Raw genomic sequence first — 27,526 nt, 5'->3', positions numbered from 1 at the left:
GTAAAAGGCCGGTAGTAAAGAGTTGATTGTGGGTTTCCCTGACAAGTTGCCTCCCGTCTAGTGTTTTTACAGCCAATAGCCGTTAGGTAGCTTAGTGCGAAATTCCAAACTAAACTGCTCGTTATTTTTTGCAATAATTATTCATATTTATAATTTTATGTATTTTCTATCGTATAATGAATTAAAAACACGAACAAATATTAATCTAAAAGGAATATACTTTACTCAAACCACACTGAATTTGGGGGAAAAAAACAAAACTTTCTTCTTCCAATATTTATCAGCATTGAGAAGAGTGTTTTGAATTTCGCACAAAGCTACACGAATTCTCGGCGCACCAAACATGCTCGCTTTTTTTTTTATCCGTGTGGACGTTATAATGTTCGGTTAATCCATCTATTTGTTAGTAAAAGAGTAGCCCAAGAGATAGCGATAAATGGTGATGACTAGCTGCTTTTCTTCTAGTCTTACACTGCTGAATTAGGGACGGTTTGCGCAGATAGCCCTTTTGTGGAAGCTTGCGCGAAATTCAGAACACACCAAACCTCCAAAATATAAATTATTAATTCTTTATGTAAAACCATTAGTTGATTTATTGTCATTATTCTTCAACTCAAGAATTACTAATACTTAAAACTGATTTTATGAGAAGAAAACCATTTAAAATAATTATTATTAAAAAATGTTGACTAAGATTGACGTAAAATCGAAAATTCAATTGCTTGGTTTGAATTACGCGCAAAGCTATTTCAAAGCTATTGGCACTATGCGTCCTCAATTTAGCAGTAATAGACGAAAGAGAAAACAGCTAGTCAACATCACCCCCTGTAAATGCTTGGGATACTCTTTTATCAATGAATAGCAGGATTGACCGTTTCAACATAACGCCCCCACCGTTGAAAGTACGAGCGTGTTGAATAATACGGATTTAAACCCAGGCTTGACAATTCAGTGAAAGTGCCTTTTTATCAATTCCATAATATTCCATTTCTTTATAAATGAAATTACCATCGTTTGTTTCATTCATTACCTTAAAATTTTGCGAAATTAAATTTAACTGGTATGAGCGGTGGCGTATCCTTTCATTAATTATTTATATCATATTTTGTCATCTTCTTTTGTCAGGTAGAATTCGCTTAATCTCTCTAAACGTCTCTGGTTATTTAAAATTATAAATCTAAAATCCTTCCAATAATGAATAATAGTGCACAGGAGGTATTAAATTTTAAAAAAAGAAACTGAAAAATATTTATCTCTTAATTTGTAGGAAGTAAAACTACTGTACATATCGCGTAGGAACAATTTTTAAAATAATTCATATTTTGTGATTCACTGCAAGCTTAATCATTCTCTTTATGTTAATAGATTTAAATAGTTAATATAAACTACAATATTCTTCAATATTAATTATTTAATTGATACAAAAACCTCACAGTTTGACCACTGCCCTGCCGCATTCCGTGCAATACGAATCAAATCCCAGTGGCAGAAATATACACTTACTTGGTATTAGCGAGCTGAACATCAAAAATATAAGATACGTGTAAGTGCTAGCAGTTATATTCTACTTTTAAATTACATGTGTTTAGTAAGATTGTTTAAGTAATGCTTATTTTCATTAATATCCTAATTTATTGTTGTTTATTTTATATAGTGAAAGAAATTTTGGTATTGAACTTATTTTAGTCCATAAATATTGCTTCCATTGTTTCAAGAGGTTTAGGGGCTGGCACCACTCGAGTGACAAGTGTATTAAAATGTTAGTTAATCCTATTACTATTAGTATTTTTACTTCATATAGCACTATTAAATAAAACAACTACTAGAGAAAATTAGTCCTAAAACAAAATTCCGTTGTAACAAGGGTTGAACAACAAAAAAACATAACACCAACAACAGAAATCCAAAACAAAATATTTAAACGATGTGGAATTTTAAGTTTTAATCACTCACAGAAGTAATAAAAATCATAAAAAATACGTACCTGAGCAGAACGTGATATAAATGTTAATGAAAAGTACAACTTAAATATTCATATTAGTAGTTTTAATTAAAAAAGGAATTTGGGAAAAGAATAAGAAGAGAAACAAATTTTAATTCTGAAAGAGTGCATTATTCAGAAATTAAAATCTTCAATGTTATTAACAATATTGAGCAACATTCACCAATAACTTGTTTAAGTTTATAGGCCAGGTTTTTATTTTAGTGGTTTTACCACAAGGTTATATTTGGTGTGAATATCTAATTTACATAATCTTTCATAACATTAATAGGTGTATGTCTTCACTAGGGGAAGCTTTTAATAGTTTCATAATACAAACTTACTTGAATGTAATATCCTCCAGCTTGAGGGTGAGTTAGCAGTTTAATGTATAAAAAATTCACAGTTGAACTAAATAACACAAGGAATAAGAATGAACTGTAAACAAAATAATAGTAGAATTCTCTATGTCACAAAGTTGTTTGAAGAAAACCCTTTCTTACATATTCAGGTAGCTTGTAAGTACAAATATTTTGTTAAAATTATTTATGAATGTAGAAGATCCATGAGGAGTATGGAAAGAATGAAGCTATTGATAATTTAACTTCTGAATGGCTTAATGGTATTTTGATAGTACTTGTGTTGCTATGTTTTAGTGTGATTTCATATATGAGGTATATCAAGTCTGTAGAGTAAAAGCCTATTTTCAAGTTGTTATGTACATGTTTCAACAACATACAAAGGATAGTCCTGGTTTCTTACTATACATACTGTTTCCAAATAAGTATAAATCTTAGGACAAGTAAAAAACCAAAATGTTTAGCATCTGGAGTTTTCTAGAGAGAAAGATTAAGTCTTTTTTTCTTTAATGACCTCTTTTAAGAAAGTTTACATCTTTATTTTAATGATAGTTCATTGTTTTAAAAGTACAAACAGAAGTCAGACTTTATGACAAATAATGAAAAGGAGCAAAATGAATCAACTGTATTCAGCTTATCATATTATTGAAAAAAAGAAATATAAAAAAACATTGGCCCAACATTGCCAGATGATTAAGGTACTCAACTTGTACTCCGAGGGTCATGGGTTTGAATTTCCATCACACCAAACATGCTTGCCCTTTCAGCTGTGGGGATATTATAATGTTACAGTCAATCCCACTATTTGTTGGGAACAGAGTTGGTGGTGATAACTAGCTGCCTTCCCTCTATTCATACACTGCTGAATTAGGGACGGCTAGCACAGATAGCCCTCATGGTGCTTTGCATGAAATTCAAAACAAACAAACCTAACCCAAAAAAATTTGGGAGGAGGGGTGATTGCAAAAAAACAAAAAAGGAAGCTGGTGGAGACACTAAATATATATTTTTTATTACTTGACCCTTTCAAAATAATGTGAATTTTGAGATTAGTATTTATTGAAAATTTTGTAATGTTTTTGAAAATGTGACTTCTAGTTATTAAATTATTTCTCTTTCAACTAACTACTTCCTTTTTTGCAGAATATAAAGTTGAAGCTTCTGTATAATCATGGAAGTATTAAAGATGAAGGTTGAACCCTTTTCTGATGAGGAGCAGGATTTTTTGTTGGGCATCAAATCAATGAAAATGGAAAATGAAACTTTCACAATAACTAGTAGTAAGTGAATATATTTAGAATTTAAATGTTTTTATCATTTTCCCAACATAATTATTGTGAAATGTACTTGTTGCAGTTTAACAGCATGTCTGAATTTACCATGACTGATTGGAAATTTAATAACTTTTCTGTGTGTGGAATTTATGCTTGTAAGAAAATTAAGGTCCATACTCTTGGTTATTTTGGTCTTTGTCAGAAACATGAATCCAGTAATATTCTCATAATTTCATTCTATATCATCAGTAACAAAGGAGGTAAATCCTGAGTACATGCATCATACTTTCCCACAATTTCCTAAGCTACACTGAGTTTTTCCTTCTCTAATTGAGACCTGGGTCCTTGTTTGACTGTTTATACAGCCCATTGATGCTTTGTTGACAAACAAAAGTGGATCAACCAATGGATGTGGAAGGAATCTATTTCATACTTCTAGTGACAATCACCAAAAAATGTATTTAGACCTGAATAGGTAGGTATACAAGGATCATGGCAATGGTTTGTTTAACTTGATTTATCAATGTATTTGGATCTGAATGGCTGCTCAAGGAACTGGATCCCGTACCACAAAATCCAGTAGTAGTTTCATGGAGCATGTGTTTATGCCAAAATTCAATAGAAAGAGAAGACTAAAGGAATATAAAAATTAAAATTGTTATATTAATAAAAGCAAATTATGTAAGAAAATATGGTTGCATATCAGAAGGGGAATAGTTTTATATTAGATGGTTGTGTCTTAAAATATTGTAAATATTGCATATTCTGAGAGAAATTGACATCTTAAATTTTTTTGTATTCAAATATTTTTGTATTTACATGTATTTTGTGCCTGAAGTCATACTTTTAGGCAAAATCTACCAATTATTTTTTTCCTGAAATAAAAGATTTTGGGTCCAGTTGGGTATAAATAGTAAGAGTCAATGAAATGATTTAATTTTAATCTTTGACTGGTGAGTTTTCTTCAACTTCCAAGTCTACCCCTTTTCACATCCTCATATTTTACTCTCTTGGATGAAGAACACAATAAGCTGTTACTTGATTAAGCTGCTATAATAGCTAATATGTTTTTTGTGAACAAGCTGGTATTTTTGCTAGCATTTTAATTGTAACACTTTAAGTTTAGCCTAATTGCAGTTTAATTTAGAATGATTTTTGGTGAGATCAAGTTCCACAAAATGGCCTTTTACCATTGAAGTTGTGCAGTGTATGAAGCTGTCTAATCTGTTAACCCTATCATGATGGGTCGTAGGTCAAAGTCTATGTCATTGCATTTGTTGACTTGTATTCAAAATTTTATTGAATGACTATTTTATGAATTTATGTCCATAATTTTGGTAATAACTTTTAAAGTATAATTTAAATTTAAGTATATTAGTTAACTTCTTAAGTTAAAAATAGATATTAAAAGAACACACCTAAATATAGATTTTTTTATGTCACATGCTATGTTAAATGGAACATTGGTTTAAAACGTTTTGGGGAAATGGTGAAAAAAAAACTACTTACCATCAGAGTTGGGCAGTGTATGAAAGTTTTCAATCTCTTAATGGATACATATGGTTCTAGGTCTACTGTGGAAACAGTTGAGCCATATAAAGTTCAATGTATTTAGCAGCATTTTTACTCCATAACACTTGATGACTCTTCCTTTGCCCTTTAAAACCAGGTATATTTCTTGGTATAATTTTATTCATATATGTAATTTAGAATCCTACCTTACTTTTCAGTGGGCTTTTTCTCTAGGTTTTATGATGACCAAAATGGATGTCTTCACTGTTTATTAAGCATTTTTAATGAACTGCTGATTCCAGGTCCATGTGGGCTCAACACTTTCCTGTTTTTCCAACAGGAACTTGGAATCCCTCAGGGCTGTGTTCTGAATGTCACATGTTTCATTATAAAGATTAATACTATTAGTGAACAGCTACCTCCTGCAGTTGCAAATGGTCTTTTGTTGATGACTTTCACATCTCATGTCAGTCATCAAACATGAGGTTTATTGAGCAGCAGCTACAAACTGCAATCAGTCATATACTTAAGTGGACCACAGCAAAAGGTTTTCAACTTTCTCTCTCTAAACTGTTTGTGTACATTTCTGCTGCCAATGGGGTATTCATCCAGATCCAGAACTTCGTATTGATAATGCTGTACTTCCTGTCATCCCTGAGGCAAAGATCTTAGGTCTTATATTTGACTGTAAATGAAACTTTATTTCCCATATCAAGCAACTTCATGTCAAATGTATAAGAGCACTAAACATCCTCCGTGTCTTCTTTTCCATCTCTTGAGGAGCTGATTGATGGTTTATGGCTCTGCCAGAATCTCAGCACTGAAAATGCTGGATCCTATCCACCATCAAGGACTTTGGCCTTTCTTGTATCTGCAGTCTAAAGTTTGTATGTGGAGTCCCATGAACCCCCTCTGTATATTTGCCATTTGTAACTGCCTCTTATGTATGCTTCCAAACTTCGCTCTGTACCATAGCATCCAACTTGTGGTTGTATTTTCCATCCTCAGAGGGCTACACTTTTCTATAATAGAAAATCTTCCATTGTTCCTTTTAGCCTTCGTATTCAGGCGCAATCAGAAAAATTGGATATATCTTTGAATTGCATAGTAGTATCAACAGTTCAGCCTCTTCCACCATGGCTAATTACTATCCCCAACTGGAAATATCACTCTCTTTATTTGTTGAATATCTTTCAAACAATCCATCCACTCCCATACATATGGATGGTTCAAAATCAGGTGACAATTTGGCAGTGAACACAGAAACTGTAGAGGGGATTCTGTGTGCTACAACCGAACTGTATGCCATTTCTATTGCCCTGAATCATATTGAAACAATGCAATATATCAATTGCACGATCTATACTGATTCACTCAGCTGTTTATTAGCCCTGACATAATTTCACGTTAGTTACCATCCTATTCTTATCAGTATCCAAAACAAACTGGCCCATCTCTCTCTATCATCTGTCTCTGTCCAGTTTTTTTGGATTCCAGGTCATATTGGTATTTGTGGGAATGAACTAGCTGACTGAGTGGCAAAGTCCATCTGCCCTGGCTCTGTCACCACTGTCCCTGTTCCATACATGGACTATGGTCCAGTTATCAAAACCCTACTATACACCAGTTGGCAGTCAACCTGGAGTGAGCAGCAAAATAATAAGCTTTTTCAAATAAAGCCTCCTTTAGTTCTATGGCCATCTTGTTTCTGTAAAGATCAAAGGGAGGAAGTTGTTTTGGCTAGGCTATGCATTGGTCACAGTGTTTTAACTCACCACTTCCTTTTATCTGGTACTGATGCACCAATGTGTGGTCTGTGTGGCACTCAGGACACAATCTTACATATTTTATTTTCATGCTGTAGTTACAACCAAGAATGATGACACCATTTTAAACATATTTTAAGGTAGGTTTGCCCTTGACCTTAGTCAATATTATAGGTGATACTGGCTGCCTCATTCATGTTTTTACATTTTTTGAGAGCCATTGGTCTTTTTAACTTAAGCATGATTTCTTTTACACATTTTAATTTTATTTTGACCTGAACCCTGGACTGGAAAGGCTAACTTCAGATGACTGACAGCAAGTTTGAACTTACTGCTTCAGTCTTCCTGGCAGGTTTTAATTTTACATATTTTTTACCTTCATTTCTGTATACCATTATGGTATGCTACATCTTGTTTGGCACAGATAGCCTAGTAGCTTTGTGCCAGTAAACATGAAATACCTATCTATCTACCTTCCCATGATACATTTCAATAGTTCAACAGTGTTGGCTCATATCAGTGATAAAGGTGACACCTGGTCAAGATCTCTGTATTTTATAATATATATATATTCGATCTTTTTGTGGGCACATGCTGATCACATTAGTTTGATGGCAAGTCACATACTGGTAGTTTTCAGCCTTGGGATGGATTGTCTTTCCTAACCCAGTCAGGTTTACCTGATGAAGTGATCCCTTAATTTCCTTGTATTTCATTGGTTTTACAAAGAATTCACCATCACCCTCAATTACTAGTTACTTTTCTTTTGGCCCTTTGTTCTCCTTTATTGCTTGTCTTCTTGTCCTAATATTTAATCAGGTAGTTCCTTTTGTTCTTCCCTCCTCTTTTCCAGTGTGGGATTTTAGCTAATCTTGTTAATGGTAGAAAGTACTGTATCAGAAGTTATAATTTTCCTACATTGCAAGTTTACTTTTGATAGATACTTTCCTCTTCTCATGCTTCCAACCATCCTCCCTACAATCTTCCAATGCTTACGTCTGCTGCCCAAATTTTGAAGTAATGGTTTGGTAGTAATGCATACTGGGAGTCGCATGCTTTACATGATATAAGTGCTCTCCTCATGGTGAAGAGCTAATGCATGATAATTTCCATTAGAGACACTTGATTCTAATGGGAGGGAGTTGTGCAGAAGGTTTTTTGGCAAGCATTATAAAAAAGTTTGCATGTATAGGGCAATGCAAAATGGGAAAAGCTAATCTTGTGAGTACCTCTTGGAAATGCATTTTCAGTATAGGAAATTATAACTTGTATAGATTTTGATTATGATTTAGTGAAGTATATATTATATTGAGCCTTGTTATAGACAAACTTGTATTATTTGCACTTCTAGCTACAAGAGAAGCTGATTCCTTTAAAGAAAGTTCTCCACCTACCATTTTGAAGTTTGGTATAACAAAAGAGGAACAAGAGGAACAGTATGATGGAGCATCAGAGAAAAGTGAGGTAATTTGTAGGTTAAACCTTCTACAGTTGTGTTGTCAAAGATAATATGTAATGTAATTGTGTCTTTATTGACTTTGTGTCTAGTCTTGTTAACAATGAGATGTTTATAGTCACAAACTGAAGAAACTCACTGCAAGTTTGCTGTATTGCTGTGAATAAACTTGGTATAATTCTTTTTGCTTCAGTAATATTGTTAGTCCACAGATTTTCTGTATAGCTCACAAGATATTTTTACTAATTACTTAAGAAAATTGCATCAACTGATTATTAAAGTTATTCCATGTCAAATCACCCATAACATTTTCAATTGTTTTGTGTGTTATATTAAACCTATCCAGGAATCTCTCCTCATTGTTTCTTTACACTGTTGGTGATGCTCTGTTTGATAGCTGAGCTTCTTCACCTTAGATCTACAGCAGGTGAGTTTCCACTGTGAAATATTATTGTAATGCTGTAATTTATTGTCCTACATTTTTCCATAAAATCTCTAGTTATCAGAGAGATCATAATTACCTATTTCTGACCACTGCATCTGGTTATTTGACTAATTAGTCTTCGAAGGAAACAGCTTGAATACTTTTCATTTTTCTTCTGCTGAAGGTATGCAACAGTTGAATTGATATGGTAGGGAGCCAGTTTGTGGACATCAGTTGTGTTACTTTTACAACATTTATTGTTTTTTTATTATGGTATGGTACTATTGCCTTAACCACATGGATGTCTTTTGCCACTTAACTTTTTGTTCAGAGATTCTATTTTATTACTTGACACCACAATTGTTGTTGGTCTGTAGATGGTTCTTCTAATAGCTGAGTAATTTGTTGTGTTTGCTATCAGTTAAGCAATATTTTTTTAAAGTGATTAAACTTTCTTTGTAACTTTTTCATTACCTTTTATATGTTACATTATGGGAATGTGTAGAATTCTGTGTTAACCCTTCAATTATAGGTTGGGTGAAATCCACCCAGCTCATGATTATGAAAGCATCCATGAAAGCAATTATGCTATGAATTTTGGTAATATACAAATGTGTTTAAAAATTTTGTAGGTAATTGGTACACATTAGAATGTTTTAATAAATAAAATATCAGGATTTTGAATTAAGTATTAAGATTTTTTAATTTGAGATTTTTTTGTAATATTTTTTCTTTCAGAATGTTAATCCTGCAGACTAATAATTTCATTTTAAAGTGAAAAATACTTTTATGCATCAGAAAATTTTCCAATGTCACATGTGAAATCTTTATAACCTCCATTTAATTATTAAATGTTTTTTTTAAAAACTTTGTTTTATCTGTTTTTTCTTTAAATCAGAATTTCTGTATGTGTTCAGTTGATTTGAATGACCTCATAATCACCATAAATATAAATTGTTTTTGTTTCTTTTTAGAATGATTACAAATTATAAGTCAAGAAGACATGTTTAGTCTAAATAGCTTAAATATCATAACATTATACATTTATATGTATTCATTATTTTTACTATATTACCTTTCAGCCATTGTTGGCTAACATCACAGAAGTTACAATGACTTAAAGTATGTGCACTCGTTATTATATCCATTAATATAAAACTGACCTTTACAAAGTGACTTGTCTTGGCTATGTTTTAGTGGGCTAGTATTTTGTTAACATACATGATATATGTATATACATTATTACTATATGCAAATAAATTTTTAAACTCATTTTTCTGTGTCTAAAAAACATAAATTTTGGACAGACTCAAGAACCAATTTACCAGCACGAAAGTTTGCTGTCATATTCGTAAATGGCTGGAAAAAACAAACCACTTGGGAGACATTTTGAGCTTTTGATTGGTTATTCACATCATATACAAAATTAAGTGTATATAAAGGACCATTTCTTAAAAAAGGGAACAGGAGAACTGGGCCACTGTGTTTGATTCAGTACATAAGCAGTACCTCAGGAAATAGGAAAAACAGGAGGTTCTTATTTTATATTTTAGCTTTTCATTGTTGGTAATTTGAGTTTCTATAATTTTATAGATTTTGTATTTTAACATCATAAACATCTAGTTTGAATCAGTGTTGCATTCAACACAAAAATCAGTTTTTATGAGTGTTCTTTATATTTATTTTTAAAATAAGAAATTGAGTAGCGTATAATATGAAAATTTGAATTATAATCTAGTTTGGTACCAAAATTAATAAAATAGTAATTCAATAAAACTTTAAATGCAATTCAACAAATGCAGTGACATGGCTTTTTACCTGTGTGGATAGGGTTAAAGATTTCTGTGTTTTATCAACCATTGTATTTTTGTAAGCCCTTGAATAGTGAGCAGGTGTCAGAAGATTCAAAATTAGTTGATTTTACTCTTCCCCTGGATGGTGATAAAACTTGTACCAGTGAGTTAAGTGTGGACCAATAATTCTTTCTTACATTAATAATAAGATTTTGAAGTCTGATAAAAGATGCTTTATGTAGTCATTTAAAAAGGTATAAAATGTGCTGGAGTAGTCACCATAACATTCTGGGACAATATGTGACCTATTGATTCATCTTGGCTGTTCCATTCTCTAAATTATAGTAAATAATTAACATATACATGTATTTTAAAGGCAGTTTTTATTCACATATTCATCAAGCTTTTCCTTACTTAGACTCATGTAAATTTCTACCTCTACAATATCTGAAGCCAACCCATTCCAAAGGTCAATCACCCTGTTAGAGAAATGAAACTTAGCTGAAGATTATCCCTAACCCTGTCAAAATGTATAATTGTGTTCCCTGGTTCTACTATTCTCACTGCTTAGTATGAAAAAAAAGATGATGTATAAATACTATCATTCCCTTTTCAGTATTAAACATCTCAATCACATCCCTCACTAACCCTTCTTTTTCAAAGAAAAAAGAAACAATTTGAGAGACCTCAAGCTTCTCTCATATCCTAGTTACCATGGCAGTAAACCTTTTCAACAATCCAATATCTTTCCTAAGGTAACGCCCAAGACTGAACACTATATTCCAAATGGAGCCTAACCAGCAACCTGTACAATGAAATTATAACCTCTTTGAACTTGTATTCAGAATTTCTGTAGATACACCTAAAATCCTATTTGCTCTACCACTAGCAACAGCATATTGTATGGATGGCATTAGAGATTGATCAACTATTACACCAAGATCCCTTTCATTCGTAACATTATTAAGGATTTTTCTAACCAAATTATGATAACTCACATGTGTTATCTTACATTTACTACAGTTAAAACCCATTTGTCATTTCATGATGAAAAGAAAACCCACTTGTAGAGAAAATTATATATGTAAACAAACAGCTGGTATGAGTAGAGAAAGCACTGTGTAAAGGAGCAAACCAAGTTTCGACCTCTTTTGATTATCATCAGGTTCACAATGACCAAAGAAGGTCAAAATGTTGTTTGCTTCTCTACATTGTGCTTTCTCTACCCATACCAGCTGTTTTTTACATATACCATTTGTCATTTATTTGTTAAACTCACTAAATGATCTAAGTTTTTTTTGTAAATCAATAGCATCCTCTTCACAGCTGGTAACACCTAAGACCTTAATATCTGCAAATGTAAATAATTTATGGACCATTTGCTCATTTATGTCATTGATGTAAATCAAAAAGAGCAAAAGTTCTAAGACTGAACCCTGAGGTACACTACTTATGACATTGATCCAGTATGACTGAAATCCACTTTTAACAACCCTTCACTTTCTTCTGTTCAGCAAATCTTCAATCCAATTTGCTAACTTGTCCTCCACACCTATAGACAATATTTTTACATGTTTTTTTATGTTTAACCTTGTGAAATGCTTTCTGAACATCCAGATACACAAAATCTACACTCTTATCATCATCTACATGAGCAGTAACATTTTCAAAGAATGCCACAAGAATTGTAAGGCAAGGTTTTCTCTTAGTAAAACAATGATGACTACTCAATAAAATTCTAAACTTTGTTAAATGGCTTTGTAAAGCAACTTTTGTCAGGCTTTCCAAAACGTTTCTCACAACTGATGTCAGACTAGTCGGTCTGTAATTACTGAGACAATATTTATTACCTCTCTTGAAAAGAGGAGTTACATTAGATAACTAACAATCCTCTGTTGTCCACCCAATATTTAATGACTAACAAAAACTGCTAGCAAGAGGCTCACATCTTCCAGTCTTTAACCTCCTTCAAAACCCTTTGTGAAATATTATCTGGCCTGGGAGTTTTATCATTCCCAATTTTTTTAACCATTTTGGAATTAATGCAGTCATTTTGTTTAACCTTTTTTCCCTTTATCATCTGCTGAAGATGTGTATTGCTGCTTAAACCTTTGTTAGTAAAACATTAGAAAATGTAAAATTTAACTACCTGGCCTTCTCATGTTCATTATGTACTAGTTTTTCTATATCATCTCTCAAGGGTCCTGCTCCCCATTCTAATATTTTGTTTACTCCTAAGGTATTTAAAGAAATACTTATTGTAATTTTTAAACATTTAGCCAACCTTTTCTCATAGATGCTTTTTGATGTGTTAATATCCTGTTTCACCAACTCTCTTGATCTTCTATAATTCTCTAATTCTTCTGTCATACCTGTCAATTTAAATTTCTTACATTTATTATCCTTTTCTTTAATTTTCTCTCAAATATTTTGTGAACCAACCTGATTTTTTACTTGTTGTGGATTTGAGTATCTAGATTTATAGAAATCATTATTAAAATCATTCTCTCAAGATAAGTATGGTAAGTTGGCCGAATGTACAAAAAGTGTGGTTTATTGGAAGAAATCAAAGGGTTGTTATAAATGGGATTCAGTCAATCTAGATTAATGTCACAAGTGAGGTACCTCAGGGCTAAGTGTTAAGATTTTTGCTTAACATTGGTGATATAGATGAAGGAATAGTCATTAATTATTTCAGTTAGCTGAAGATATTAAGGTTTCAGGTGTTGCTGGCAGTGAAGAGGATGCTACTGCTTTACAAAAGGATGATTTATTGCTGAGCTTGGCAAATAAGTAATGGATGGCTTTTAGTTACAATGAATGCTTGGTAATTTATATGTAATATCATAATTCTAATTATGATTAACTATGATGGTAATAATCTAAACAAATTATGGAAAAACATCTTGGTGTTCTGGTTGCTCAGTCTGTTGAACAATGTATTATTGCTGATGGTAGACAAATAGGACTTTAAGTTATGTCTCCAGAATTATTGTGTATGAGTCTCAATATGTTATAATTTTATTGTATTGGTCACTGGTTAGGCCAAATTCTTTGTATTATACTCAGTCTTTGGAATTGTGCCAAAGTAAAGACATTGAATTGTTGGAAAAAGTTCACTAGATGGCTGCAAAAGTATTTGAAATTGTTCTCTGAAGGACCACTAGGATGATCCCTTAGATGTTAAAGATTTTAAATAAAAGATTGAGATTTCTGAAATTGTTTTTTCTTGAGAAAATGAGTTATAGGGAATCTGACTGAGGCATTTAATAGTTAAATAAATTGATAGGCTTGATGAATCATTCTGTTTCATATATAACGAACAGAACGTTAGGATTGGGAAGACAATTTTTTAGTTGAGTTGGTAACATTTTCAGTCAAGAAACGTGTTAATTTTCTTATAGGGTGTTCTAAAATTGGAATACATTGGCTTCAAATGTGGTTGATGTTTTATATTTATGAGACTTTAATGGAAGGCTTGAAAAGTTGAATGATAATTGTTTTATTTTTACTTTAAGGTTTAATTTAGTGGATGTGGTGTTGTGTATAATGTATCATATAGAATTCTCTTTCAAATCAACCATGATGTACATGATATGAATCGTTAGAATTGTATCATATCAGCTATATTATTATTTATAATGTGAATGTTTAAAATTGTATAAAATTAATCATAATGTAGAAGATATAAGTGACAAGAGTTCTCTGTTAAATTAGTTGTAATGCTTTTCATAATTCAGATAAAGAAAAGTATTTTTAATCTTAAAATCAAAATAACTTTGCATTTTAGATAGTCAGCATTCTGAAAGAAATATTAGAGAATCTTTAATTAAAAATCTTAATACTTAATTAAAAAAACTAATATTTTTTGTAAAATATCTTTGTGTTGGTTATCAATAACCTATGAAAATTTACGAATATGCACATTTCCAAAATTATATGATAATTACTTTCACAGATACATTCATGGTTATGAGCTAAGTGGATTCCACTCAGCCCATATTTGTAGGATAAATGGGAGATACTATGTCAAAACACCTGTATAAAATATATAATTATAACATATAATAATTTTATAAATTATATTGCTTGATTAAGTAAAGACTTCAGTCTGTATAAATTAAATATTTTTTGGTAAACTAACTTTATAGATGTGTATTACTTAAACAGTTGTTTTCTTTACTACTTTGTTAGTCCCTTCTTCATCACTAACAAACTAAAATAATTAACCATTTGAATAGCATGATCATACCATTACAATTAATTACTAATTATTTTTCAATAGACTGGTTTATAAATTAATAGTTAATTTTCGTTTTCTCAAGTAAAATGCATTATATATCTGTTTTTATTCTCATTGAAGTATGCCAACTTTGGCAAACATAAAACTACTTGAGATATTAAGAAACAGAGACAAATATCATACAAACAAAATCATTAATAACACAAATACAGAAATTTACTGCTCTCTTTGCTTTGAGTACTTAATAAATTACAAAAGTTTGTTTACCCCTACACAAAATATTATTTATCTACATTAACCTCCCTTTAGCTATCATCATGAAAGAATGTCTTGTAAAAGTAAAAATAACAGTCTTACAGTTTAACTAAACATTGACTCTTGGCAGAGCATCATTATTACCTCAAACTATTGTACGTAGAAGATTCTAACTTGGTTTAACCATAGCTTTTGTACTGTGTTTGTCTCCATAATATGAATCTTTTTATTTACTAGAGCTGGACAATTTAATTTGTTGCTTTTCAGCAATGATTACAATAGTTCAGTAGAATTAATAGAGAGAATCATGCATCAAGAGTGAAAATCACACTCTTATTGGTAAGGGTTGATACTTAACTCGCATCATGGTTAGGTGTTTTTTTTTATATAAAGGGTAGCACCAAATGAGAACAGTTATTTATACAAGTGGGGATAAGTACATATCAGAACAATGTTTTTTTCTTATCAACAAATATTTAGTAGTTTTGATATGGTGATCTTATGAAAATGTGTAGGAAGAAGCTCACATCTTGCTGTTAATCATGTTTGCAGGTTGTAACAGGATTTTTACTAACTTGTCCTATATTTTTCTGACAAATGTTTAAAGCAGTTGTATATATCAACTTAAAATCATTTCACAGAGTTTTAACTTTAAAATATTTTGAAATTTATACTTTCTCATTTTATAATATTGTTTAGTTACTGACCTCTCTCATGGACACTGCCATTGCATGCTTTTCCAAAGGCTTACCTCCTTTTCAAATTACTTATCCTCTTCCATGTCATTAACTTTTAAGTACTACCTTTGTCTCCATAGCATGAACCTTTATATTTTTTAAAACTGGGCAATTTAATTCATTGCTTATCAGCAGTGATTAGATCAGTTAATATATCATAAATTGATAAATTAATTAAAATTAGGGTTTCCAGTTATTCCAACAACTGATTAAATTAAATTATTAAATTAGTAATTATAATTATGGTTTTCAATTATTCCAATAATACAAGTAATTAGAATGTTACAATTATGTTTGTTGTTTTGTGTTTTGAGGATCTCTGGTTGAAATCACATTGTTGTTCATTTTGTCCAACCTTTGTTTGTTGTTATAAAACTACTAAGGCTATTTGCCAATGTGACTAATTTTAAACTACCTGCTAAAGACAAGGCAACTGACTGACAGCACCTACTGCAAGTTGTCTGGCTACTTAAGTGCTGAATGTAATGTTAACTTGTTGATTTTTCTTATTTGTCATGGCATAACTGACTTTTTATTATTTTATAAACTGACCTTGGTGTAGAAGAGAAGTAAAAATGTTCAGCCCCTCACCCTGTCCTTCATATTGTTGTTGTTTTTCTGGATTCATTCCACCTCCCTCCTTCTCCAAGACCATTTGTTTAAAAAATTAATTGTATTATTTAATGTTACCTAATCAGACATGGATCGATAGAGGATTCCCCGACTACTCTTTCAGGGATACTGCCACTGCATGTGTTTCCCATAGCTTACCTTCTCTAAGGAATTAACCTCTTCCATTTTTGCAGGTTGGGTTTATCAGCTCAATCTTTTGTTACATGAGGGTAAGTTTGAACAAATACTTTGTAATATAGCCTCCCATCAGATCAGGATTATCACAGCTCTTTTGCTTTCTTTCAATACTAAATAATGGAGGAAATCATGCTGACTGGTATGAGAACCACACCCAAGACATTTATCTCCAATTACTTACATTAGAGGGTGGATTTATGTACCTTTCATTTTTACAACCCTCTGGACTAGCCACTGTTGACTAATTTTTATCTCTGTCAGTGATCTTGTACATTTTTTTCAGGTCAGAACTGTGTGTACCAATATTGTTTTATACACAACCTCAAACAAAATGACAAAAAGAGAGAAAAAATAAACCACAATACTTCCACTCACTCAACATGTATAACTGAGTTTTACATTCATTGTATTTGGTGAATTCCCAATCAGATGGTCAGTGTTTCCTACAAGAAATGTTTACCAAAAGTTCATATTGAGTGAGGAAGTAGATAAAATTTTAAATCCATTTCTTCTTGCTCACTACTCAGAGTTGAGATGGATTTTTCTGTAAGGCAATATCTATAAAACTGATCTGGCCATTTTCACAGCTTGATGAAAAAAACAACAAAAAACCAGAGAGAACCAAATGTCATTCTGCACTCAAACCTGCCTCATACTCACTGTCTTTAGTAACTCAATGTGTTCCAGCAGTGGTGCCTCATTACTGTAGTTTATATTTTGCCCTTTGAAAACTATCCTCCACCCTCTTTGTTATTATCGTAGAGCACAAAAAACTCATTTCTTGAGTCTCGAGCTGCTGTAGAAATTTATAAAGAGAGTTCACTCTTTAAAGTGGTTCCTTCCATGCAGTAAGAGATCAATTTGAGATGTTGGGCTGGGATGTTAACTGAAAGTGTAGAACCCCTTTCTAATTTTATCAAGTAATTGTTGACAGATATGTCTAGCCTGATGAGACTTGGAGTTGCCTTGGAATATAGGTAAGGACCCCTACACATTGTTGTGGTATCTATCTGATGTTAGTATTTGACCAGTTGGATTGGCTTAAAGACCTAATTTCATCACACATTCAATCAAAGTTGGAATATGGATCTCTGTCTTCAAGATGTTGAACCATGTAAATCATCAGAAGCTTCATTCTGCATTTGGGCTTATTGCATTCTTCTGGTCCAGAGTTTGTACACTGAGTTTTAAGTTCTATGAACTTTACATCAGATGTTTGCAATTTTCTTAATAGGATAATGCTAAGCTCTATTATTTACCACAGCATCATACCCAGTATTGTGCTTTTGTACCTCAGTATGCTATGCTTTTTGGAAAATAAATAATCTTTATTCTTACCTTTGACCTTAGTATTGAGGAATGGACTTGCTGACACCTCAGGAAAGTCATCTGTTCTTGTGTTGTCACAGTCCTACCTGTCCCCTATGTTGACTTCAGGACTGTCATTATGGCAAGGCTTCACACTAGTAGGAAGATAATTTAGGGTGAGCAAAATCACTAGAAGCTTGGCTGCTTAAAGCCTTCTCTTGTTGTTTGGTCATCTAGCTTCAGTGGGATTCATAAGGAGAAAGTTGTTTTGACAAGTCTCTACCGTGGCCAATTTTATTATTCATCAGTTTATTTTACTGAGGCTGATTTGTCAATCTGTGGCCATTGTGACACTCAGATGATTATTATCCACATTCTGTTTTCATTCTACCTTTAAGAATACCAGCAAAAGCACCATTTTAGACTTATTTTATCCCAAAGTTTGCCTATCCTGAGTGATCATGCTTTTTGAATTTCTACTGGTTATAGATCTTTTTAGTTATTTTATTTATATATATATATTTAACTTGGTTTGATAAGAGCAAAATGAATATCTCTTTCTTATCTATTTACCTTTTTACTTTTTTCTCACTCTTAAATATCCAGTGTTTTCTGGATATTTATTTTTTGGATATGGATCTTTTTAGTTATTTTAGTTATATATATATATTTAACTTGGTTTGATAAGAGCAAAATGAAGATCTTTCTTATCTATTTACCTTTTTACTTTTTTCTCACTCTTAAATATCCAGTGTTTTCTGTAGATGACTTGGTGCAATAGGATATCTTTATAAAGTTCAATATTTTACTTTCAGTTTGGTTAAATAAGAAACTGGTCATTGAGTGCTTCCTTTGAAATAATTTTTGTCTTAATGTCGCAAAATTTAGAATTACAAGTAATAGAAATTAAACTGATTTTCTCTATTTTTTCTTTATGTATAGAATCAAATAAGAACCATGTTGTATTTAAATAGTTTTAGCACTACTTATATAACTAAATCTGAAACATTGGGTTTTCTAATTATGTTATCGTGTTTTTAAGTCAGCAAACTGTAATGTTAGCATTATTTTTTCTGTTAATTTTTTCATTGTGCTGTTTCATTGTAGAACCAATTTGTTCAAGTGAAAATGGAGAAACCTGGTGATCTGTTACATGGTAATGTTATTTCAAAGTTTAGTTACAGTGATGATGAGGATCAGGGTAGCTCACACTGTAATGTTATGAATGTTAAAACAGAAACTGGATTTCAAAGAGATATTGAATCTGGATTAGAAAGAACATCTGGTAAGTAGAAACATAAACCTTATCTTCCCTGACACTGGCTAAACACTAGTTACAGGTTTAGTTGAACTGAGTGACCTTTTAATCCTTAAAAAACAGATGCATTTCTATACTCTAAATTTTAATGGTTTTTTTTTCTATTTTCAGGAAGTTTGCCCAGTTTTTAGTAAATATTACAAGACTTTTGTACTCAAAAATCAGATTTTCTTTAGTGAACACTTTCTCTACAGGCATATTTTTTTTCTGTGCATGTCACAAGGATTTAGTGAATTACACTCAGAATATAATTAACTCTCTCAGTACAGTTTTGGTCAGTGTGACTGCCCACGTGGCCTCTTTGTACTTGTTTAAGATGTTTATGGAGTTAATACTTTTTACTATCATTTCAAAGTTTAGTTACAGTAGTGATGAGGGTAGTTTACACTGTAATGTTATGAATGTGAAAACAAAAACTGAATTTCAAACGGAGATTGAATCTGGATTGGAAAAAAAAAAAAACATCTAAAACTCTTTACTCTTCTTGTGATTGGCTTAACACTAGATGTACAGGTTTGGTTGGAGTGACTGACATTATAACCTTGAAGTAACCATAATGTTAATTTTAATACTTTTTTTGTATTTGTACAAGATTTGGCTGGTTTTCAGTAAATATTGCAAGCCTTTTTTACACAAAATATCAGATTTTTCCATTAACACTTTCTTTCAGGCATCTTTTCTATGTAAGTCCTGAGATTTTAGTGAGATATGTTAAAAATTTAATTTAACTGTTTTCTTTTTGTGATATACCAATAAATACAACATAAAAATATAGATAATATTCCAAAGTTCAGTATTATATACGAAATTTAGGTTCTTAATTGCATGAGGCAGTATTAAAAACAAATCTTTAATTCCCCTAATGTGAGAGTTTTGAAATTTGTTCTCTAGGTTTTCCTCTTCCATGATTTATTTTCCACCCCCAAGAAGTATGCAATTCCAATATGAATATTACTCACATGAGTAGCTATTCTGCTGCCCTCTATATGCAAAACATTTTTCACATACAGTAAGCCTTGAGCTTCCATGTATCTTACAATCATTAGACAATTCTCCAACAATAAGAGTGAAACACATGCAATTCCCTCTGTTTGATTCTTCCAAATTATCACTGATTTTTTGCAGAAAATGGAAGCAATGTTTTTCAGTGAGGAGGAAGGGTGGAAAGTGTGAGAAGAGATATGTACCTCTCAGAAAAGTATTTTCAATATAGGAAAATTATAACTTCCAATATGGTACATTACCTCTTCTCACCTAAATAGCTAGAATCCCACATTGAATTGGTGGAGGGACTGGTGAAGAGAAGAACAAAAAAGCATTTCTCAAAAGTATCTTAAGAACACAAAAAGAGTAGATCCTCATAGCAGAGGATCATACAAGGGAGATTGCACCATATCAATACTAGGTATACTCTTTACCCAATGTGGAGTTATGTGTCATAGACATGGGCAGAAAAATAAAGGAACACTTAAACATAGGAGAGAACAATGATGGGGTGAGGATCCAATTCACCATATAACAAATCTCAGTCTCACAGAGTAATGGAATATAGATGAAAGTAAAAGGATATGCTGTTAAGTATAAAGTGGGTAGGGTGCAACAGACCATACACAGTCTGTGTATGTCATCTGCATACAAAACTAGTCGCTGAAAACCAACATCCATGTGAGGAAAGGATGAGGATCATACCATATTCATCTCAAGTTCAGCAGAATGGAGGGAATCCTGACCCCATTGCTTCATGAATGAGACACATGATAGCAATGTAATAGATTGTTTGACTGATATGGGAACCTGACTTATGGACAACTGACATAAGAAAGTGTCTTGATAATGGAAACTAACTCACTCAAATCTGTTTGACAGGAATCTTCTCCAGCTCAAAAACACACTTGATAAAGAAAATGTTAAGGATAGCATAAGAGAAAGAATCATATTAATCTACATGTATAACCACTGTGACCCACAACTCAAGTGTTGTAGGGAATGAGTGTCTAATTGAATGAGGATACAGAGATATGTCTAAGACATGTTTGAGGTCTTATGGTTACTGGTTCAGCTCTGAATTCAAAACCCAGGCACTAGGAACCAATATTCATGTGTAGGTAGGATGAAGGATTCTAATTGATTGGGAAGGACTGTATTTTTATGGCTCACTCAGAAGATACAACATCCCTTTTAATAAACCCATACAGAGATGGAGCATCAGATTGGAGGTCATCTCATCATCTACACCAACAGAACACCACCATTCTATTGATTGTAACATTATTTGTATTGTATATCAATATCACAATCAAGGGGATACCTCTGTGATCCACCAGTCCAGCAGCTTGGAACTGGATGACCATAAAAACCCTATTTTGAAAAACAGGCTATACCTGATTTAGTCATTCAAAAGCATGGCAAGAATGGGCAGCTATCTCCTTCTGCTTCACCCATAAAGTACATGGATGAATATGGTTTGGAATGGGCATATTAATAAATGAAACAGAAGTAATATGAGGAAAAACCTACAAATGATTTTGAGGAACTCCCCAATCTTAAAATATAGTGGGATCCAAATTAAAAACAAAAGAAAAGAAAATGGAATAATCCCTGAAAAGGAGGATATATTTACATATGTAAAAAATTACCAAGCCACAGTCTCACAAAAAGCTTGAAGAATGGCTACAGGTGGAAGACAGCAACCAGAAGATGAGGAGACACAGATCCAATGTATATAGTGAGATATGAATGCATATAATCAGAACTTCAGAATTCATTATGTAACAATGAAAATTCAAACAAAATTGTTTGATGATGGAAAAAAAGTGAAAAGCTGGAAAAAGAAGTTATCTGAAAAGTCATTAAAGGAACAAAAAACAAATCCACTGTGGAATAATACTTAAGTAAATCAATAAGATAAACAAAATAAACATGATGAAAAGCATTACAAAAATGTTTTGACATGAGTACTGCAAAACAAGAAGTCATATTTTGATAGAATTGAATAGGGGGAATTACATGCATCAGGAAATTGCATTGCACTCTTCTTGGTAAAGGGTTGATACATGGAAGCTCAAGGCTTGTGGAATGTAGAAAACATTTTGCATATAGAGGGCAACACTGAATCAAAAAACGCTATTAATGTGAAAGAAGGCAAGTACCTATCAGAAACTTAAATTTAATACATGAAAATTATAGCTTTAATGTAAATTTCTCATTATAATTTTATCATTACTCAGGCAAAGTGTAATTTTTATATCCTTCAATCTTATTTGATTACATACACAGTCACAAACTAGAAAATCACTCCCCATTTGTCATGCCCAAGAATTACATCCTCGTTTAGAGATTGCCAATAGTTCTCTCTTATGTTTATTACCATACTCTTTTAATTGTTATAAAACTTTTGTTTTAGTATACCAGTGACATATCATATTGTTTTTTGTACATAGAGTTGTCTAGTTTGCTTTCAGTTTAAACTTTATTCACACAGAAAACACTTTGAGAAGCTTACCTGAATTTTACAAAACTCTTGTCATGTTGTTTGAAAGCCTGAAAAATTGTGATAGTTATGGGAAATTGTCTGATTTTGTGTGCTGTTATACTCTGTTCTTTAGTGCATCATTTGATTAAATAAAACATTATTTGATGCAGTTGTACCATAAGTGTAAAAAAGTAGGTATGAGTGTCATCAAGTTGGCAGCAAAAAAAATACCAAAAAATGAAGACCTGGGTAAGTACTTTATTTCTTGTGTTATATGTGTATTGTTTATTTATTATTGTAACTTTACTAAAATGTGAATTGTTTGGTATTAACATGAGTAGACCATGCATTCAGTAATTTAATAAGTTAATGAGAGTTATATGTTTTCCAAGTGATTTATGACTTGTGTAGTGGGAATATTAAGTTAACACAGCTCAACAAACAATAAAACAATTAAATTTAAGTAAAAAAATCTATATTGTTACGAGTTTAAAGTTATTTAAGAGAAATGAATGTAACTTCATTTGAAGCCATTCTATAAAGAAATAAAAGGTAATTTAGGTTTATTTAGAGGGATGGTAAATTAATTAAAGAAGAGGGAGCAATCAAGAGGATAAATGTCACAGATCTCACACTATGAAGATTTCAAGAGTTTTTTTTCTTCAGTAATTCTTATAAAATGTAGAACTCAGATGTTACATATTACAATTTGATTTGTTAACTATGTTTTGAAACCAAGTTTTGGATATTAAAGAATGACAAAACAGATTAATTATATTTGAAATGTAAATAACTCCCTAAACTGTTGTAACATGGATTTTAACCTACTTGTAGCAAGAAGATCAGAACATTTGGTTGAATTTGTAGTGATCTTCTAAATATTACTGTGCTATTTGAAACAAAGGTGACTTGAAACTTATAGATTTTAGTGAAATGTGTCCTTTGTTACTTCTGCTTGAAGATTATTGGGTAAAAGGTTTTAAAGTGATAAAATGACAATAAAACATTTGAAAAGGTTTTCAGATGAAGTTTGCCTTGAAATGAATGGGAGTAAGATAACTAATTTTTCTGAAACAACACCTTAACAAATTTTCCTAACAATAAAGAACATCAAAGAATGTACATTGGGAAGAAGCCTTACGGTTGTAGAGCTATCATTTATTTACATACACATGATTCTTTGATCACTACCACCCTTATAAAACCTGAGACATAAAGTCCTAAATCTCCATCCTCTTAATTAAACATGCTGAAGTCACTAAGCAAATAGTTTCTAATCCCAGAAATTGTAACTCAACTTGTTAAATAATATATTAATAAACATTTTCATTTAGTATGAATTTTGACATTTATAAATGTTTGTTTAACATATACAGAATACATGAACTATAAAGTATTTGTGTAAAATTAACATGTTAAAGTAGACAAACCATTAGAAGGTTTCATGTTAATCAATGACTTCATGCTAGATATCTCTAAACAGTTAATCCAGAAGGGTAATGGTTTATTGTGATACTTTACCACTATAGTTACACAGATGATTTAAAGCTGTATCTAGTACAAACCTCTCTTGTATGTGGTATCTTACTAACAGTTTGTTTTCTGATCTAGATGGGAAATAGTTCTTTACAAGTTGTGAGACTACTAAAACTACATCATAATTAGTTTTAGCTTAGCTATTTTGATGTGTATATTTCTGTTAATCATATTAGAACATTAAAATATATTTAGATGTTCATCAAATGAAGTACTGTGTTATATATTTCTTATTAATTATTTTTGTGACATCATTTATATCTATTTTAGATATAAAGACCAGTGTGAACATCTGTAGTGAGAGTCGATTTCCTGGTTGTCATGTTATAACACAAAAGGATCAGTTTATAAAAGGCATACAATTCCCAAGAAGCAGTATTTGTGAAGAAACAAAGTTAAGTGGAAATAACATAAAAGCATCTAATATATTTCAGTGTGGTGATAAACTATACACTTGTGGAAAAACAATTGATAACCAAGAACAACAAAAGAGGTTACTCTCTGGAGAGAAAATATATTATTGTGCAATTTGTGGAAGACAGTTTGGAACAAATAATGAGCTACAAATACATCAAATAACACACACTGGCAAGAAACCTTACAGTTGTACAGTGTGTGGAAAAAAGTATGGTTCAAACAGTACCTTAAAAAGACATCAGAGAATACACACTGGGGAGAAACATTACATTTGTTCTGTGTGTGGAAAACAATTTATATCATGTTCTAACTTAAAACAACATGAAAGAATACATACTGGGGAGAAACCTTACAGTTGTACAGTATGTGGAAAACATTATGGCAAAAATAGCGTTTTGAAAGCACATCAAAGAATACACTCTGGGGAGAAACCTTACAGTTGTACAGTGTGTGGAAAAAATTTTATTACAAATGGTAAATTAAAAAGACATAAAAAAGTGCACACTCAGATTAAATGTTACAGTTGTACAGTGTGTGGGAAACAGTTGAGAACAAATGGTCAATTAAAAATACATCAGAGAATACACACTGAAGAGAAACCTTCTAGTTGTACAGTGTGTGGAAAACAGCTTAGTTCAAATAGCATCTTAAAAAGGCATCAAAGAATACACACTGGGGAAAAACCTTACTGTTGTACAGTGTGTGAAAAACAGTTTGGGACCAACAGTGATTTAAAAATACATCAGAGAATGCACACTGGTGAGAAACCTTACAATTGTACAGATTGTGGAAAACAGTTTGGTACAAATAGTTGCTTAAAAATTCATCGAAGAATACACACTGGGGAGAAACCATACAGTTGTATAGTGTGTTCTAAACAATTTATATCACACTATAACATGAAACACCATCAGAGAATACATACTGGGGAGAAACCTTACAGTTGTACAGTGTGTGATAAGCAATTTATATCAAACTGTAGTTTGAAAGACCATCAGAGAATACACACTGGGGAGAGACCTTATGGTTGTACAGTGTGTGGAAAACACTTTGCCACAAATACTGTCTTAAAAAGACATCAAAGAATACACACTGGAGAGAAACCTTACAGTTGTACAGTGTGTGAAAAACAGTTTAGAACAAAGAGTGAATTAGAAGTTCATCAAAGAATTCACACTGGGGAGAAACCTTACAGTTGTACATTGTGTGGAAAACTCTTTGGTACAAACAGTAATTTAAAAACACATCAAAGAATACATACAGGGGAGAAAAAATATAGCTACACAGTGGAAAAAAGAGTGAATTAGAAAATTCAAGAAATAATGTGTACTGATGACATACCTTACCACTGTGGAGTTTGTGTAAAACACTTTGGTACAAGTAGTATCTTAAAAAGACATCAGTGAAGATACACTGTGGAGAAACCTTATAGCTGTACACATTTTGAGAAACAGGTTTTAAAAAATGGTAACTTACAAAAATATCACAGAATATACATTTGGAGTAAACCTTGCAGCTGTGCTGTTTGTGAACAATTATTTTTAATCAATGATGGCCCTTTCAGTGGCACAGCAATTTGTTTGTGAATTGTAATGATGGAAATCAGATTTTGATACTAGTGGTGTGAGAAGTACATGTAATCACTATATAGCTTTATGCTTAATTATAAAAAACAAATAAATAACAATTTAAAAATATCAAAGAAAATTCACTGTGAGAATACTTATAGTTGTAAAGTGTGTGAAAACAACTTGTATTAAATTGGGACTGAAACACAAAAAGAAATGCATACTAGGGAGAAATCATACATTTGTGAAGTTTGTGAAAGAGATTTTGGAACAAATGTGGAATTAAAAATACCTCAAATAAAACACCCGTTAATGAAACCTTACAGCTATTAAATAAGTGAAAAACATTTTGTGGAATATAGTTACTTAAAAAAGACAGAAAATCAAGAATACCAGGTAGACTCTACATTTATGGAGTATGTAGATAACATTTTGTGAGTAACTATAGCTTGAAAATACTTTGGAGAACACTCACCAAAATAAAAATTACATTTGTGTAAACTCCTTCCTCCCCCTCCCTCATATTTAAGCAGTGAGTCTGAGGGCTTGCAGTGCTAAAAATTGGGTTTTGATACCAGTCGTTGATACAGCACAGATAACCTAATGTGCATCTTTTTAATATATCATGTAATAGGTAGGGCCAACAATGGACCATTTGGTCAATCTGTGCTGTCCTGTTCACTTCATTAAACTAAACCTTTAAAATATTATTATGTCATTAAAATATTTATTAAGTTTTCCTTAAACTCCCTTAAATTAACAACATCTGTGCATTTGAAGGCAACCTTTTTCAAAGTCAAATCTCTGTTTTAGAAAAATAAAGTTATACAAAGAAGTCTGCTGAAAATTATATTTGTGTCCTGTAGTCTTACCATTAATCATAAGTAGCTGAATCAGTTCTGTAATTGTTTTTAAGCAAAAGGCAAGTTCAGAGACCTGACATAGTCTCATATGATAACATTCCTATCTCGGGTATCATCCTAGTGACCATGCTATAAACGTTTTCCAACAATTTAATTGAATTTAATATCATTTCCTTGGAATTATCAATAGATAAAGAAAACACATCAGGATGAACTCTTATAGTTATATAGTTCATGAAAAACAACTGGGATCAAAGAATTGAGTAAAAGGTCATCAAAGAAAACTTGTGGAAAATCTTAAAAACTGAATCATTGGAACAAAATAATTGGATTAAATTCATACCTTAAAAAAATGAAAGTACACTGTTGTGAAATTGTGTTTGTTTAGTGTAACAAAATTAAAAGTCCTTGAGAAGGTATCAACTAGTCTTATA

At 31.8% G+C, this 27,526-nt stretch overlaps 1 protein-coding gene across 3 annotated transcripts; it reads left to right on the top strand.

The window, feature by feature from the left end:
- Positions 1-1,394: 1,394 nt before the first annotated feature.
- LOC143226299 (uncharacterized) lies at positions 1,395-27,076 on the top strand. Of its 3 annotated transcripts, none has more exons than XM_076457087.1 (5): positions 1,395-1,543; positions 3,484-3,620; positions 8,244-8,356; positions 19,026-19,203; positions 24,515-27,076. In XM_076457087.1, the coding sequence occupies exons 2-5, from the start codon at positions 3,512-3,514 to the stop codon at positions 25,966-25,968; spliced, it is 1,854 nt and encodes a 617-aa protein (XP_076313202.1). In that variant the 5' UTR covers positions 1,395-1,543; positions 3,484-3,511; the 3' UTR covers positions 25,969-27,076. The 3 variants fall into 3 exon arrangements, with proteins under 3 accessions (XP_076313202.1, XP_076313203.1, XP_076313204.1); XM_076457088.1 differs by having other exon boundaries at positions 1,488-1,543; positions 8,244-8,351; XM_076457089.1 differs by lacking the exons at positions 1,395-1,543; positions 3,484-3,620 and adding an exon at positions 8,695-8,775 and having other exon boundaries at positions 8,246-8,356.
- The last annotated feature ends 450 nt before the right edge of the window (positions 27,077-27,526 follow it).

Source organism: Tachypleus tridentatus, chromosome 9 (genome assembly GCF_004210375.1).
Source record: "Tachypleus tridentatus isolate NWPU-2018 chromosome 9, ASM421037v1, whole genome shotgun sequence".
NCBI classification, from domain to species: domain Eukaryota; kingdom Metazoa; phylum Arthropoda; class Merostomata; order Xiphosura; family Limulidae; genus Tachypleus; species Tachypleus tridentatus.
The sequence above is the reverse complement of the archived record's forward strand: the minus strand, read 5'-3'. Positions and strand labels throughout refer to the sequence as shown.